General features: G+C 37.6%; 1 protein-coding gene across 2 annotated transcripts in view; it reads right to left on the reverse strand.

The window, feature by feature from the left end:
• MICU2 (mitochondrial calcium uptake 2) overlaps positions 1–16,956 on the reverse strand; it is a 132,242-nt gene that overhangs the window by 11,087 nt on the left and 104,199 nt on the right. For both annotated transcript variants that reach the window (XM_041765347.1, XM_041765345.1), the window contains one exon: positions 5,538–5,635. In XM_041765347.1, the coding sequence (XP_041621281.1) occupies positions 5,538–5,635 (98 nt within the window). The remainder of the gene's footprint in view (positions 1–5,537; positions 5,636–16,956) is intronic.

Raw genomic sequence — 16,956 nt, forward strand, 5'->3', positions numbered from 1 at the left:
TGCCACGTCTTCTGTTGCATTTGGACATCTTATCTATTTAGTAATTATTGGGTTTGGAAAACATTGGCTTGATAAATCTTGCCAACATTATGGAAATATGGATTCTTCTGGGAAATTAAAAACATGAACTATTTGAACAGAGCAGCAGTCTATCTACATTTACATCAATTAAATTATTCTGTGGAATGAAAATAAGCTTAAAATATTTCTGAGAATTTTTTTCTATCTTTTCTATCTTTTTTTCTATCTTTTTCACTGTATATTGGCAGTACCAATGAACCTATCTAGGGTAAGACATTTTGTAAATTGTCAGTCTGTAATCAGTATTTTAGGCCAAATAGATAAAAACATCAATATTGTGTAAAATATGACCCAGAGATTTAAACAAAATTACTGTTTTATTGGACTGTAAAACAGGTTTTTGAATTTAATTGCTTTATCCTTAGTGTAAAGTCTACACTGGCTAAGAAAGGTTTTTGTTCCAGAGACTTCTATGTTCTTTTGTGTGAAGAATTTAAATTTATAATTTAAGAATTTCAATAACACATGAAACAAAATCTGGAATATTGATTGGTTAAATCTGACATCAGTACCTTTTCCAATTGATAAAAGAACAATAGACTGGAGTAAGCGTTGCTAAAAAAGTCACTTAAAATGGAGTTGGGAAGACACTGAGGCAGGGCCTATGCACATTTCCTGTCTTGGTTCTCAGAAAAATGCTAAACTTGGCTTGTTGGCAAACTGCAAACATCCTGGATGAACACGTGCTATGTGCAAGAACAGACTTGAATGGACTTTCTGTCTCGTAGTGATCCTAGCAACCGACATACAGAATAGTGTTACTATAACCCTGACAGGGCCAATCATAAAAGAACAACTTATGTGATGTGCCAAAAATTCCTCTTTTGATTTTAAAAACCCCAAGTTCCTTTGTCTCTTTGGAGCAATCTGGGTTGCTGCCTTAATTTCTGTCTCCTGAACTTGCAATTCCTAAGATCCCAAAGAAATGCCTTTATATATATATATATATATATATATATATATATATATATATGTATATGTATTAATCATTGCTTTGTAACTTTGTTACTTGTTGGTAGGTTTAATTACATTACTAGCATATTTTCAGAAGACTTTATAAAGCTAGGGATCCTTCATAAAACAGATACAACGTCTCAATTACTACTGAATTTTCAAATACAAAAATTGATAATAAAAGTGGAAACAACTTTGCCATTTGTGATGAAAAATACAAGCGGTGTCTGGTTTTCTCTTCTAACTAAAAAAAAATCCTTCTCTCTGAATTTTAAAACAGTCAGTCCTTGGGGAAAAAGATGAATATGCTATAATTTTATTTTAGTTTTGAGGTTTTTCTTTAGATGTTGGATTAAGGAGCCTTTGGGAAAAGAGGCTGAAGAAACGCTAAGCTAAAGAAATATCCTGACCAAGAGAGCTGGGGTATATGCAGAGAAAACAGTCAGAGAAAAGAATTCCCTAAGAAGAGAGATCTGGGAGCTGGAAAACAAAGCTGCCAAAAAGTCTAAAAATAATTTAAGTTGATATGAGTTTGACACATATTCTGAGAGCTTACCATGTATTACATTGTGTGTACTTTAATATATTATCTCACTTAATTCTTAGACTTTTCATGTGGGAGGATAGGATATTAACATAAATAAGAGTAGGAAGAATCGAATAAACATTAAGAAAGGAGATATTTGCACGAATTAGAGATCTCCTCTTTTCCTTTATTAGGTTACAGTAAAATTGTTATAATTTATAATCTTTAAATTTACTTTTACATTTACTCCTAACTCTCTAAAGTGGACAGGACAAGCATCACTTTATAAATTTTTACAAAGAATAAAAAAAGGCACATGATTACTTCCTCAAGACCATACAGCTAAATAAACCGCATAAGTAGGATTACAGCTATTTGTATCCCAAGTCCAGTGCTTTTTCTCTTTTAGACTGCTGCCAACTTCTAAAATTTTGGAATTTAGTACTTGTACTTGTCTATTAAAATATAAAGTGGTTTTAAAGAAAAAGAAGCTGAATTTCAGAAGCTGAAGTGAAGTATGACTTCATGCTTAAAACTGTGATTTTAGTTGTTCTCTGCTGATAGATGCTATAAAAAAAGTTTATGTAATTTAAAATTTATTGCTGGTCTTACTACAGTTGTTAAAAAAATATATTACACAGTATCCTTTTCATAGGACCCATGGGAAGCTTTCTTTTTGGCCCTATGGGGGACAAATGTCCCCCCACCTTGTGTTGAATCAATGAGCTTCTAACTTAGGGATGCAGTGAATTGTGTAACTGATCATGTAACCCTCTTCATATCATCTGTCAGAAAGCCCAGGGTCAAATTTGTGGTTTATTCTTAACAAGTGCATAGAATCTCAAGATTTGCACTTTGTGTATTAGCCTAATTGCTGGCTCCATTTTATGAAACTATCATTGTTTTTCTTTTCTTCATCCTTCTCACCTGTTTCTGATAAGGCATCTACTTATATCCTTTTTTTTTTTTTTAAAGATTTTATTTATTTATTCATGAAAGACACAGAGGAGAGAGAGAGGCAGAGACACAGGCAGAGGGAGAAGAAGGCTCCATGCAGGGAGCCCGATGTGGGACTTGATCCCAGGACTCCAGGATCACGCCCTGGGCCAAAGGCAAGCACTAAACCACCAAGCCACCCAAGGATTCCCCATCTACTTATATCCTATTACAAGTGCCAATTTATAGCTGGACCGTTGTTCAGAATAATTATATATAGCCAACATATTAAAATTATATATTACTTAATATATTCATTATATATAATCATACAATAAATTAACATATATATATATATACACATACTTATTAAGTAGATATTAGCACTGTGATTTCACAGATGAAGAAATAGAGACTAGGGACTCAGGTTAAATCCCATTTAATAAATGATGAAGTACGAACCTAAGTATGTCTAAATTGCAAATATGTGTTTTTCAAAATCAATAATACTGTTTTCTCTAAATGAGATGCTGATATCTATAGGCCAACATTTTAAGTAGCTACTACAAAAGCTGTAATTTTGTGTCACCTTCCTTGCCTTTCCTTGAAACTAATAAACTATATCTCCTGAAACAATATCCCTTATCAGAGAAGCTATAAGAAGGTGGCCGAGACCAAGCTCAAACATCTCTTTTCTAAGGAAAAGGATACATTAATTATACTCCGGTAACGGTAAAAATCAAACTCAAAGCTCCAAATAGCACAGACCACAGGGGGATCCCTGGGTGGTTCAGTGGTTAGCTCCTGCTTTCGGCCCAGGGTGTGATCCTGGAGTCCCGGGATCAAGTCCCACATCAGGCTCCCTGCATGGAGCCTGCTTCTCCTTCTGCCTGTGTCTCTGCCTCTCTCTCTCTCATGAATAAAAAAAAAAAAAAAAACAAACACAGACCACAAAAATTTTCATGGAAATTTTATTATTAATTTGGTCAGTATGTTGGTAAAAAGTTTTTAGAAACATTATATACATATATACACAGAAGCTATTTTCTGTTACTTTATGACTTATGCAAAATTTTAAAGACATTTTATGATTATTAATTCTAGCTAGTATAATAATAATTTTAACTTTAGGAGAACTTTGTTCTTTAAAAAAATATTTTATTTATTTATTCATGAGAGACACATAGAGAGAGCATGAGGCAGAGACATAGGCAGAGGAAGAAGCAGGCTCCACACAAAGAGCTGGATGCAGGACTTGATCCCAAGACCCCGGGATCACATCTTGAGCCAAGGCTAGAGGCTCAACCGCTGAGCCACCTAGGCGTCCCTAGGAGAATTTTGTTCTGTCCAAGAGACAAATTTTCAAAAACTGCATTTAAAGCATTTGTTGTTAATTGGATGTTTTTTAAACTGCATGATGGCAAGCCAAATCTCACGGAGTTCAATATTTAGAGAAATGCTAGTAAATTTTTAAAAAAAAATAAGTAAGGATTTTAAGATTTATTTATTTATTTATTTATGTATTTATTTATTTATTTATTTATTTATTCATAGAGATGCAGAGAGAGAGAGAGAGAGAGAGAGAGAGGGGCAGAGACACAGGCAGAGGGAGAAGCAGGCCCCATGCAGGGAGCCCGACGTGGGACTCGATCCAGGGTCTCCAGGATTGCGCCTTGGGCCGCAGGCAGGGCTAAGCTGCTGCACCACGGGGGCTGCCCGGATTTTAAATAAAAGTACTCCCTTTAAAGAAAGTTAAATTTACAACAACTTTAAAAATTAACTAGCTCAGGGAGTCTTAAAATGAAGGGGGAGTGGTGTATCAGTTTGAACAAGTACAGCTGATATGACAATGGCTTTGCTTGGTTTTAAATCAATACTTTGAAATTTTAAGAAATGTTAAGATAGTATTTTCAAGTATATAAAAAAGAGACACTTAAAAAATTTTGTGGAGAAAAACTTCTAGAGAGGTTAAATGACCTACTGGAGTTTTGCTATGGAGAACATAGTGATTGGACATAATTCAGAAATTTGGGTCTTCATGCATTCTACCTCAATCCTCAATCACTAAACCCCACATTTTCATCTCCTAACTAGTTTTTGAAAACTCTACTTCAAAATCCTTATTGCCGCTACACTAGTTCAAGGTTCTCATCATTTCTTATCTGGAGTATCTCTCTCATAAAATCTATCCTTTATTCTGCTGCCAGAATGATAGGCACATCTGACCAGGTACCCTTCATGCTTCATTCTTCAGGGCCTCCTACTGTTGAGTTAATTCAAGCTTGATCTTTCAGAGTACAAAATCTTCTGCAGGCAAGTACACACTTCTCCAACCTCTGTTCTCATGTTTTACCATAGTACCTTATGCTTACTACTCTAGACTCTACTGCTTATAATTCCCTTTACAAACCATACATTTTCATGCTTCTATGTCTTTTCTAATGTTGTTCTCTTTTCCTCAAATGCTTTTCTGCCCAGACTATTTTTGCCTGGGTAATTCCTGCTCATGTGTCAAGATTCAGCTTAGATGCCATTTCCTTCACAAAGTCTTCCCCGATCATCTACTCCCAAACTCCAAACTAGTACACAATGTGATCTGTGCTATCAAAAACCCCTATGCATCTATGATAGCTCTGACTACAAATAAATAAGTAAATAGATAAATAAATAAATTAAAAAAATAAAATAAAAAAAATTGTATTCTATAAAACAGATACTGGGACGCCTGGGTGGCTCAGCGGCTGAGCGTCTGCTTTTGGCTCAGGGTGTGATCCCAGAGTCCAGGATCAAGTCCAACATCAGGCTCCATGCAGGGAACTTCTCCCTCTGCCTCTCTCTCAGTCTCTCATGAATAAATAAAATCTTAAAAAAAAGAAAAAGAAAACAGATACCTCTTTTTCTAATAGGTTAGATATTTTTGAGAATGTAACTTTATATTTTATAAATATCATGTCTGCAGTTCTGGGAAATGAGTATATTCAATTGTTTTATAACTTCTTACCTATAAATTTCCCTAAATGAATATAAATATTGCATTTACCTTCGAAATTCCCTATAATGAAGTTTTCTTTCTCCTCTTTTTCCAAAGAAATGTATCTGAAGGGTTGTGGTAATTTCAGGTTCTTTCAGTGTTGATTCCTATTAAAAAAAAAAGGGATACAATAATTTCAAGTAATTATACCAAAGAACAAAAATGGACACGGTAGCCTGGAACTCTTAGAACAATATCCATAAAAGATTCTTGTAACAACAACAACAACAACAACAACAACAAAGGTGGAAGAAAAAGGTGTAGCCATCCTATCTCTTGCTTTGCATAACACTTTTTTTTAAAAAAGATTTTCTTTATTTATTCAGGAGAGACACAGAGAGAAGGAAGCAGAGACATCGGCAAAGGGAGAAGTAGGCTCCGTGCAGAGAGCCTGATGTGGGACTTCCTAGGATTCCGGGATCATGCCCTGAGCCAAAGGCAGACGCTTAACTGCTGAGCCACCCAGGTGTCTCATATAGTACTATTCTTTAACTATCTCTGCTTAAGCAGGAGAAAAACAATGAGGGCTAAAACACTCAATATACTCAAGATGGAGTTCAGCAGTAAACAAAATCTTAGAATAGTCCAAAAAGAGAGCTTAGAAATGAAATAAATATTATTTCAAAATGTGATCTTGAGCCATTTTTTAACGAAGCAGGACTGAAAGCCAGAAGGTCTGTGAATTTTTGCTGAATATTAGAAATACTTGAAAAACATCTGCTTTTCATAATTATAAAATTAATGTGATAACTCCATTAAGTACTGAGTAAAGCAGATTCACAGATTCTCCTTCAAATCTCTAGTAAACAAAAATAATCACAAAACAGAACTGCTAAAAGATTATCAGCTGCAACTAAACAATAAGGGGGATTACAAATTTAACCCAAATACTGTGAAAAGGAGCAGCTGGGAAAAGAAACACTAGATTCAGGTGTTGGATGGTCCCCCATGTCTTCTAATCCCATCCCTAACTCTACTTCTCAGAAATGGCAGGAGTGAGACTATTACATTAGAACTTCAGTAAAAACTTCAACTTAATGATAGATTAGTGGGGACAAATTGAGGACAACTCCAATAGAAGCTCTAATAGAACTTGCTAAGCTTAAACAGAGGGAAGGAGGGCTTCCAGGGTGCAGAATCCTTCACGGCACTAGGAAAGATTCTGTATGGGGTGGGATGTACCTTGGAGGGGAGGAGTGAACTGTGTCTACGATACTTAATGAGATCAGAAGAATGAACAGAATATAGGTTCTTGAAGAAGGGCTGCATTTAGTCCAGAGGAGTCTCTTACCCCTTGCCTCTACACCTTTGGTCTACAAACAATGGACCAAAATGCAATGCCTGCAGCTCAAAAGGACAAAGACAAATTTGTTCTAGATAAGGCAGGAAGAGTATTTCATTTGTGCTTTACCATAGCAATGAGAAGATCTGGACAGAGCATAAGCATGAGCAAAAGAAACAGCATGCCAACTAAGCAAAAGAACCATAGCAAGAAATAGAACAAATCAGCAAGACACAAAACACCCAGTCTAGAACACATAATGCAAGGAACAATATATGTCCCCATAAGTCCTTTATTAAAATGTTTTCTATTTTGAGATTAGAAAAAAAATTACTGATTGATGTCAAGGAGATAATTGTTTGTTTTCTTCTTGGGCATTTGTGGTTAAGATAGCGTTCAGTTTCATTCTTTTGTGTGCAGTAGCTGTCCAGTTTTCCCAACACTATTTATTAAATAGACTGCCCTTCCCCCATTGTATATTCTTGTCTCCTTTGTTGAAAATTAACTGACCATGTACACGTGGGTTTGTTTCTGGATTATCTATATCTATAGTTCCATTGACCTATGTGTTTGTTTTGTGGCAATACCACACTGTTTTATTACAGCTTTTCATAATACTGTTTGAAATAATGCACAGTAACACCTCTGGCTTTGTTCTTTTTTAACATTCCTTTGGCTATTTAGGGTCTTTTGCAGTTCCTTCTACTTAAGTTATGGTATACTAATTCTGTAAAAAATGTCATTGGAATTTTTATAGGGATTGCAGTGCATCTGTAGATTGCTTTGGGTGAATGAATGGACACTTAACAATATTAATTTTTCTTTTTTTTTTTTTAAATTTTTTTTTAAATTTATTTATTTATGATAGTCACAGAGAGAGAGAGAGAGAGAGGCAGAGACACAGGCAGAGGGAGAAGCAGGCTCCATGCACCGGGAGCCCGACGTGGGATTCGATCCCGGGTCTCCAGGATCGCGCCCTGGGCCAAAGGCAGGCGCCAAACCGCTGCGCCACCCAGGGATCCCCAATATTAATTTTTCTAACCTATGACACAAAATATCTTTACATTTATTTGTGTTACCTTCAATTTCTTTCATTAATGTCTTATAATTTTTAGTGTATAGACCTTTCATCTCCTTGGTTAAATTTATTCCTAGGTATTTCATTCTTTTTAATGCAATTGTAAATGCGATTATTTTCTTGATTTCTCCAATATTTTGTTAATGTATAGAAATGCAACACAGCTTTGTATATTAATTTTTTATCTTGCAATTTTATTGAATTCACTTATTAGTCTGACAGCTTTTTGGTGGAGTCTTTAGGGTTTTCTATATACATTATCATGTCATCTGCAAATAGTGCAAGTTTTACTTCTTCCTTTCCAATTTGGATGCCTTTTATTTCTTTTGCTTGACTAATTGCTTTGGCTAGGACTTCCAATACTATGTTGAATAAAAGTGGTAAAAGTAAGCATCCTTGTTGCTGATCTTAGAGGAAAAGCTTTAGCTTTTCACCATTGAGTAAGATGTTAGCTGTGGGCCTGTCATACGCAGCTCTTAATATGTTGAGGTATGTTCCCTCAACATACCTCAAATGGGGTATTACCCATTTTGTTGAGTTTTTTTAAATCATAAATAGATGTTGTATTTTCTCAAATGCTTTTTATGCATCTATTAAAATGATACAATAATTAGCCTTCATTTTGTGGATGTGGTATATATCATTTGATTGATTTGTGGATGCTGACCATAATTGCATCCTTGGAATAAATCTCACCTTATCATGATTTAAGATCTTTTTTTAAAAAAAGATTTATTTATTCATGAGAGACACAGAGACAGAGAGAAAGGCAAAGACACAGGCAGAGGGAGAAGCAGGCTCCATGCAAGGAGCCCAACATGGGACTTGATCCTTGGTCTCCAGGATCACGCCCTGGGCTGAAGGCAGCGCTACAACGCTGAGCCACCTGGGCTGCCCATGATGTAAGATCTTTTAAATGCATTGCCAAATGGCCTGTTAATGTTTTGTTGATGTTTACATGTATGTTCATCAGGGATATTGGCCCTGTAATTTCCTTTTCCTTCCTACCTCCCTTCTTTCCTTCGTTACATCCTCTTTCTTCTTTTCTGGTGTCCTTTGGTTTTGGTATCAGGGTAATGCTGGCTTTGCAAAATGAGTTTGAGAGCATTCATTCCTCTTCAATTTCTTGGAAGAGTCTGAGTATCGGCATTAAATGTTCTTTGAATGTTTGGTAGAATTCACCAGTGAAACCACCTCATCCTAGATGTTTGTTAGGAGGTTTCTGATTACTGATTCAATATCCCCCAATATCTGAGGTATCCGCATTCTTGGTTGGAAGATGTTTTCCTTTCATCACTTTGAATATGTCATGCTACTCCCTTCTGGCCTGCAGAGTTTCTGCCATGAAATCTTTAATAGCCTTATTGGGATTTCCTTTGTATGAAGTAATTTGTTTTTCCTCTTTCTGCTTTTGAGATTCTGTCTTTAACTTCTGACATTTTAATTATAATGTGTTTTGGTATGGATCTCTTTGACCTCATCTTATTTGGAACCCTCTGAACTTCCTGTACCTGGATATCTATTTCCTTCCCCTAGCTGGGGAAGTATTCAGTCATTATTTCTTCAAATACGTATCTTGCCCTTTCCTCTCTCTTCTCCTTCTGGGACCCTTATAATCCAAGTGTTACTCTATTTGATGTTGTCCCAGAGGTCTCTTAAGTTATTTAAAAAACTTTTTTTCCCCCTTTTCATTGCTTTGCTTTGGTGAGTTCCACTGTGGTCTTCTAGATCACTAATCTATTCTGCTTCATCTAGTCTACCACTGAAGACCCTCTTGGTCTTTTATTTTTTAAATTTTTAAAATTTATTTATGATAGTCACACACACACACACACACACAGAGAGAGAGAGAGAGAGAGAGAGAGGCAGAGACATAGGCAGAGGGAGAAGCAGGCTCCATGCACCGGGAGCCCAACGTGGGACTCGATCCCGGGTCTCCAGGATCGCGCCCTGGGCCAAAGGCAGGCGCCAAACTGCTGCGCCACCCAGGGATCCCCTCTTGGTCTTTTTTATTTTATTTTTTTTAAGAGAGGGAGAAAGAGGTGGGGAGGGGTGGAAGGTAGACGGGTGGGGGGGAGGGAGGGAGGGAAAGGAGAGGAGGAAGAGAGACAGGAAGAGAGAGAGAGACAGACAGACAGACAGTCAGACAGTCTTAAGCAGGCTCCATGTCCAGTGCACAGCCTAATGTGAGGCTTGATCTTACAAGCCTGAGATCATGACCTGAGCTGAAATCAAGAGTTCGACACTTAATTGAGCCACTCAGCGCCCCTTGGTCCTTTCTTATACTTTCTCTTTGTTGAAGTTCTCATTGTGTTCACCTACTCTCCTCACCGAGTTCATGAACCTCTTAATAACCATTAACTTAAATTCTTGTTCAGATAGATTACTTTTCTCTGTATCATTAAGGTCTTTTTCTGAGGTTCTGTCATGTTCTTCTGTTTGGAACATATTTCTGTTTCTTTATTTTGCTTGACTCTTGGTGTGTTTCTATGTATTAGCTGAAGCAGCTATCTCTCCCACTCTTAAAGTAGTGCCCCTTGTGTAGGTGATGAAACTTCTCTTTCAACCTTACTTTTTGGTTCTTTGTTGTCTCTTGAACCTTTGTGATTGTCTAAACTACTTGATTTATTCTTGATATGACCCTACTGTTAGGGAATGCCAAGACCTGCCTATTCTAGGGGGAGGAATCTCATTTAACACACAACTTTAGGTTGATTGGAAACAGACTCCCAGGCAGCAGCTTTTATTTATTTTTTTAAAAAAGATTTTATTTATTTATTTATTCATGAGAGAGAGAGAGAGAGAGAGAGAGAGGCAGAGACACAGGCAGAGGGAGAAGCAGGCTCCAGGCAGGGAGTGCAATGTGGGACTTGATCCCGGGTCTCCAGGATCACGCCCTGGGGTGAAGGTGGCGCTAAACGGGTGAGCCACCCGGGCTGCCCAGGCAGCAGCTTTTAAAACAAAAAATACATACAGTGCTGTGGGGCTACAAGCATAGTCCTTGCTGCCACCAGACCAGAAGACTGAGGATACCCCTGGGTGACATTTGCAAAAATTGGGGTTCCAGATAAGTTAAAAGTATAAACTCCTTTCTGACAGGTCTAGTTGAGATGTAGGAAGGCCAAGGAGGTGTGCAAGGATGGTGTGTCTCTAACTGGGTTCCCTGGGAGCACCTCCTTAATTTCCATATGCATGGGAAACCTAAAGCCTATCCCTTAAGCTGAAGCTCCAAGCTAAGTAAATAGGCCTTTTTTCCCCAGAAGACTGGGGTTATGTTTCAGTCTGCTGCTGTGCAGTGTCCTGAGTTGGTGCCTGCCAAGAACTGTCTGAGTGTTATATTCCTGTGGAGCTCAGGACTGTCAATCACTTTGGCTACCAGGGCCAGGCAATTGAGTGGTGTCCCTTGTGTGGACAGCATGTATCTGCTGGCTTTATCTAGGCAGAGTGTATGGGGCAAATCATGTTTGCTAGTGTCAGAAAAGTAGCAGCAAAATCTTGACTGTATACCTGTGTGCTTCAGGGTAGAGTGGGAGAGTCCCTTGTCTGTGCATGAATGCTGGCTTTAGGCTGGGAGCCTGAGAATGACAGCCCCAGCCAGAGAGTTGCAGAGTGTTGCAACTGCCTACCCTTACCAATTTTATTTAGGGAATGAGAAGATACCTTGAATGTTGTGCTTGCCTGTCCCAGCTACAGAGTGGGGGGAGTGCTGCCACCTTCTGTGCTCTCTAGCATCCTGAAGGCAGTGGGATGGTGTGGTGACTGCTTGTCCCCACCTGTCTTAGCAATGCAGCATGAGGGTGCTGCTTGTGAGCCTACCCACTTTGCTAGCAGAGTAAGTGGAGAGTGCAGAATTGGCTTCTGCCAGCACCTCTAACTCCAGGGAGAGTTTCAATGGTCCCTTGCCTTTCCAGAAGATGCTTTTATATTGCCAAATGAATTTCTTTTACCTGGAGTCTTGGTACTTTTCAAGCTACTATTTTTCTGCTGGGGTCGGGGAGCATGAGACTGCATGTGAGTGCTTTAAAAGGGTTATCTTAGTTTCCTATAGCACTTTGGATCCCTTGGATATCAGCCCCTCTGCATTTCCTAGGTCAGATATTTTGGGGGCTCATCTCTCTGGCTCAGATCCCAAGGACGGGGGTGACTTAAGTGGGACACTGTCCCCTCACTCTTCCAGGAGAAACACTGGACTGGTGGGAATCCTCACTGTTGTGTCACAGTGCTGGGGGGATGTTTCTGGTAAGACCATATCTCTGACTCTCCTACCTATCTTGATGTGGCCTTTTTCACTTTTCTTGTTGAGAAACAGTTCATCTACTTTTCAGAGGAAAATGATCCATATGTCCCGATAGATTTGGTGTATTTGTGCGACAGGGTGAGTTCAGGATCTTCCCATGCCGTCATCTTGCAGAAGAGCTCCACATTTTCTTAAGTATTTCCATAGTTTGATTTTTGACATTATCTTTGATTTCTCTGGAATTTACTTTGCTATAAGAATTGACATATACACCCAGCACTGTAGTCAGTCACACCATTAGTTATAAACAAGGATGTAGTAAATGCCTATTATGTGTCAGACACCATGTTAGGCCTTGGGGCTTCATGGTTTTCTGTTCCTGTTGGGTAACTGGGCATTCAACAAGTTATTAAAGATAGTAATCCAAGCATGAAAGTATTAAGAAGTTCAAGGAGCTTTGGGAGCATATAAAGGGTGTCTGACTCACTTAGCTCAGACAAGGCTTTCCTGAGAAAAATGCCATTTAAGCTGAGATCTAATGTTTGAGTTGAAGTTAAGAAAATAAGAAGTGGGAATACAACATTCCAAACAGGAAATTAAAGGTCTGAAGGTGCTAGATAGCATGGTGCTTTATGGCTGGTAGTAGAAAGCAATAATAATCAATATAACATATATAGCTTATGTGTTAAGCACAGTTCTAAGAGATTTAAATTAGTTAATTTAATCCTCAAAACAACCTACTGAGAAGATTACTATTATTCTTTTTTTCTTTTCAGTTTTTAAAGATTTTATTTTTAAGTAATCTCTACATCCAATATGGGGCTTTAACCCAAGAGATCAAGAGTCACACATTCTACTGACTGAGCTAGCCAAGCAGCCCTATTATTCTCATTTTATAATGAAGACAATGAATTTTATGCAAAGAGAGGTACGTTAAACCCAGAGCCATGCAGCTATTAAGTGATGGAGCAGCATATGAATGCAGGCAGTTGGTCTTTCTGAGTCTGAGTTCTTAACCATTGTGCTATACTGTAGAAAAAAATGGTACAGCTGGAGGTTGCAAGAACAGTCAGCCTGAGGGTAGTTACATCCTATTTGTCCTTTTAGGTCATACTGGCTATCATGTGAAAACGAAATAGAAGAGACAAGACTGGATGCAGAGAGATCAGTCAGGAGGCCACTGCAGTAACTCAAGTGAGAAATGATGGCTGTCTGATAAAATGACAGTCGTGGAAAGAGAAGAACAAAGGAAAGATCTGAGAAATATTTAAAAGGTAGAACAGATAGTACCTAGTGACTGAATGGATGTGAGGGGTAAGAAGATGTCAAGGATGACTCCTAGTTTTCTGGATTACTGAAATGTAATTTGGTAGTTTTTTTTCCTACTGATTTAAAATGGTATCTATATTATATGCCAATACTCATATGTATTTGAGTTTATATTTTGACTGTTCTATTGCTCACTATAACATTTCATTATCCCTCTCATTACTTGCATTTTCTGGAATGTTCTTGGCTAGTCTCTCATGGTTTTTCTGCCAAATGAAGTTTAGAATCATTTTGCCAAGTTTCTGTACACTTCCTACCTAACACTAGGACCAAAAAGGAAACCATCCAAAACCAACCCTCCCCCAAAACACAACCAAACAAAACCAAAATCAAGTGCTAAGTTGTTGAGTTCCGATGTAGATTGTACTGAATTCATATGTTAATTTAGTAGGAACTGGACACTTTACAATGCTCACCATTCCTACCTAAGAATAAAGCCTATCTTTATTTCAATCTTATCTTCCTCAATTAAAATTTATAGTTTATAGTTTTCTTCATGTAGATTCTTCTAAATGCTTTTTTGTTTTTATATTTTTCTATATGTGCATAGGTGACACACATTGTTAGTTTCAGGTGTACAACAGTGATTCCATATCTCTATACATTATGCTATGCTCACAAGCATAGCTCCCATCTGTCATCGTACAATGCTATTATGATACCAGTGACTATATATACCTTATGCTGTACATTTTATTCTCTAGATCTTTAAAATATTAACCTTTATTTTTCATATATCTCAAAACTAATTATTAAATATTCAGTGTATAAAAAAAAAATTAAAAAATATTCAGTGTAATTAATATAAGCCTCATCAAAATACATTCTTCATGCTTTTGGTATATAGTATGGTATTTATTTTAAAGAGCAAAATTTTATACTATATTAACTATTATCAGTTTACCTAAAATATTAACTTTTAGAACTTATTAACTATGTTTATTAAAAGCCAATGTAAACCTACTGGCCAATTAAAATATGATAACTGCCTTCCGACTTACCATATGATAGAATGAGATGACAAAAGAGCTTTTCCCCAAAAAGCAAACAGCTGGAGAAAATGGTCAAAATACAACTATTCAGTGCTGTGGAATCTAACCAAAGGCAATCAACAAAATGAGAAGTGTTTTTCAGATTAACTACCCAATTTTGGGCAGCACACAATCTATGGCTTTCTTGCCTTGCCAGCTTTACCCCATGGAATTTTTACCAGAGAGTGTCAAGCTGTCTGAAACCAGTTTCCCTGGTGATCTTGGTGGCTTCCTTAATGGAAACTGCAGGCATCTTTGGAGCAAACAATGGACTGGCAGATGGGCAGGTACTTGAAGGTTTGTTTGAGGAGCTGAGACAACCATAAGGACTTGCTGAGCTCTCCTTGTAGCCCAGGTTGTGCTGCACTTACAGGAGAGACTGTATCAGCTCCAGCTGCCAACACATCCTCAGCACAAAGAGCTGACACACGTGTGTGTACTGGCAGGCTTAAAAAGAGCCTAAGTGTGAATATACTCTTACACAGACGCATCAGCAGGAAGAGAGGACACACCTTATTAGCTCTGTGTCTTTTAGTACAGTCTCTGGCTGGACACTAAAGCTGTGCAGACACGGGAATGACTTCTAGGAAGCCAGGCTAAAAATAAAAATCAAATAGATTTCCTGTGCAATAATTTTTCCCTTGAGGGAAAGGAGTCCATTTATAATAGTAAAAAAGTAATGCCACTAAGGATGCCCTCAAACAAATTTCAGATGAATGAAAAAATTAAATGTAAAAAACCAAAAGCATAACTAAACCAGAGGATAATCTAGGTTAGTATTTATTTTTTATTATTATTTTTTTAATAACTTTTTTTTTTAAATTTTTTATTTATTTATGATAGTCACAGAGAGAGAGAGAGAGGCAGAGACACAGGCAGAGGGAGAAACAGGCTCCATGCACCGGGAGCCTGATGTGGGATTCGATCCCGGGTCTCCAGGATCGCGCCCTGGGCCAAAGGCAAGCGCCAAACCACTGCGCCACCCAGGGATCCCTAGGTTAGTATTTAAAACTGATTTTGATGTGGGGAAGACATTTTAAAAAGTCAAAGTAATTAGATAAATAAAATTCAAAGACAAATAAATATGACCACATAAAGAATAAAAACATCTATAACAAGACATCATAAAAACAAATCTGGTAAATATTTCAATAATTTTGATAGGTTAATATTCTTAAATATAAAATACTCTTAAATCTCACCTTTATTATTCTCTCTTAAATTTACATGTTTAACTATTTAATAGCAAATATTTGGAAACAATCTTAAAAATCAGTAATATAAATGTCTATTCATATGATTAAATATTTGTTCATTCATTTAAAAATACTTACTGAGCATGTAGAGCATGCTTTGGTGCTTTCCCAGGCTATGTAGATACAACTTATGCAGTAAAGAATTTACTGTACCCAGATAGAGGTCTAGCTTTTGTCCTGGGCTGCTGGGAGGTGATTTCTACAATAAATGTCTGTGAACTTGGGCGTTTTGGGTCATACCAGACTAACAGTGAGATTTAAGGTGGTTTGGCTTGTGTCATGGGGTATCAGCATGACTTCCAGAATGGCTAGAGATGGGGGTTAGCAACATGGGCAGCCAACCAAGTTTACATAGCTGGTCCCAGGAAATTTCTGGACATTAGGGCCCTGATTGGCACGACTCTGTGTGTAGTTATACACCTTGCTGGGAAAGTTAGTGTTATCCATGACCCCACTGAGGAAAGGACAACTGGAAACTGCTGGTGGAACTTTCTGGACTGCTGCTTCATGTGTCTCTTCCTCTGGCTGATTGTAATCTGCATCTACTCACTGTAAGAAACTGTACCCATGAACCTAACTACTTTCAGTGAGCTTTGTGAGTTCTTCCAGTGAATTATGGAGGTCTTGAGGGTCCCTTGAATTTGCAGTTGCTATCAAAAGCAGGTGGTCTTGTGGACTGTTCCCTAACTTCAAACAACTGTAAAGAGAGGAATGATGCTTACAGTTCAAAGCAGGACACAATTAAACAATTATACTAATGTGTGACAGATGTTATGATGGCAGACATAGAGGGTATGATGGGAACACGTAGGATACATACATCTAATCTAGGAAAAGGGAATACCACTCAAGGACTTGGATGTGGGAAAAAGAAGTTCAGCACAGGATTGCTCAAAATGATGAAATATAAGAGAGAACTGTGATTTTAATAATTCACAAAATTTGAAGCATACATGCTCAAACGAAATGATGGACTGACTTGGAAATTTAAGAAAATCTCATGGAAAGCATGCTGTGGAATTAGAACTGATTGAAAGATTATCAATAGAAAATTTACTGATCTACTTTAGTGATGGGAATGAAAATCGGCTCACTTTCTATAGGAAATACTTGGTAATACTTGTCAAAATTTATCAACAACCTTAGAAATAGTCATATCTTTTGACCCAGCAATCAAATTTCTGGGAAGTTATCCCTCAGATATATTCACATATG

Source organism: Vulpes lagopus, chromosome 8, assembly GCF_018345385.1.
Source record: "Vulpes lagopus strain Blue_001 chromosome 8, ASM1834538v1, whole genome shotgun sequence".
NCBI classification, from domain to species: domain Eukaryota; kingdom Metazoa; phylum Chordata; class Mammalia; order Carnivora; family Canidae; genus Vulpes; species Vulpes lagopus.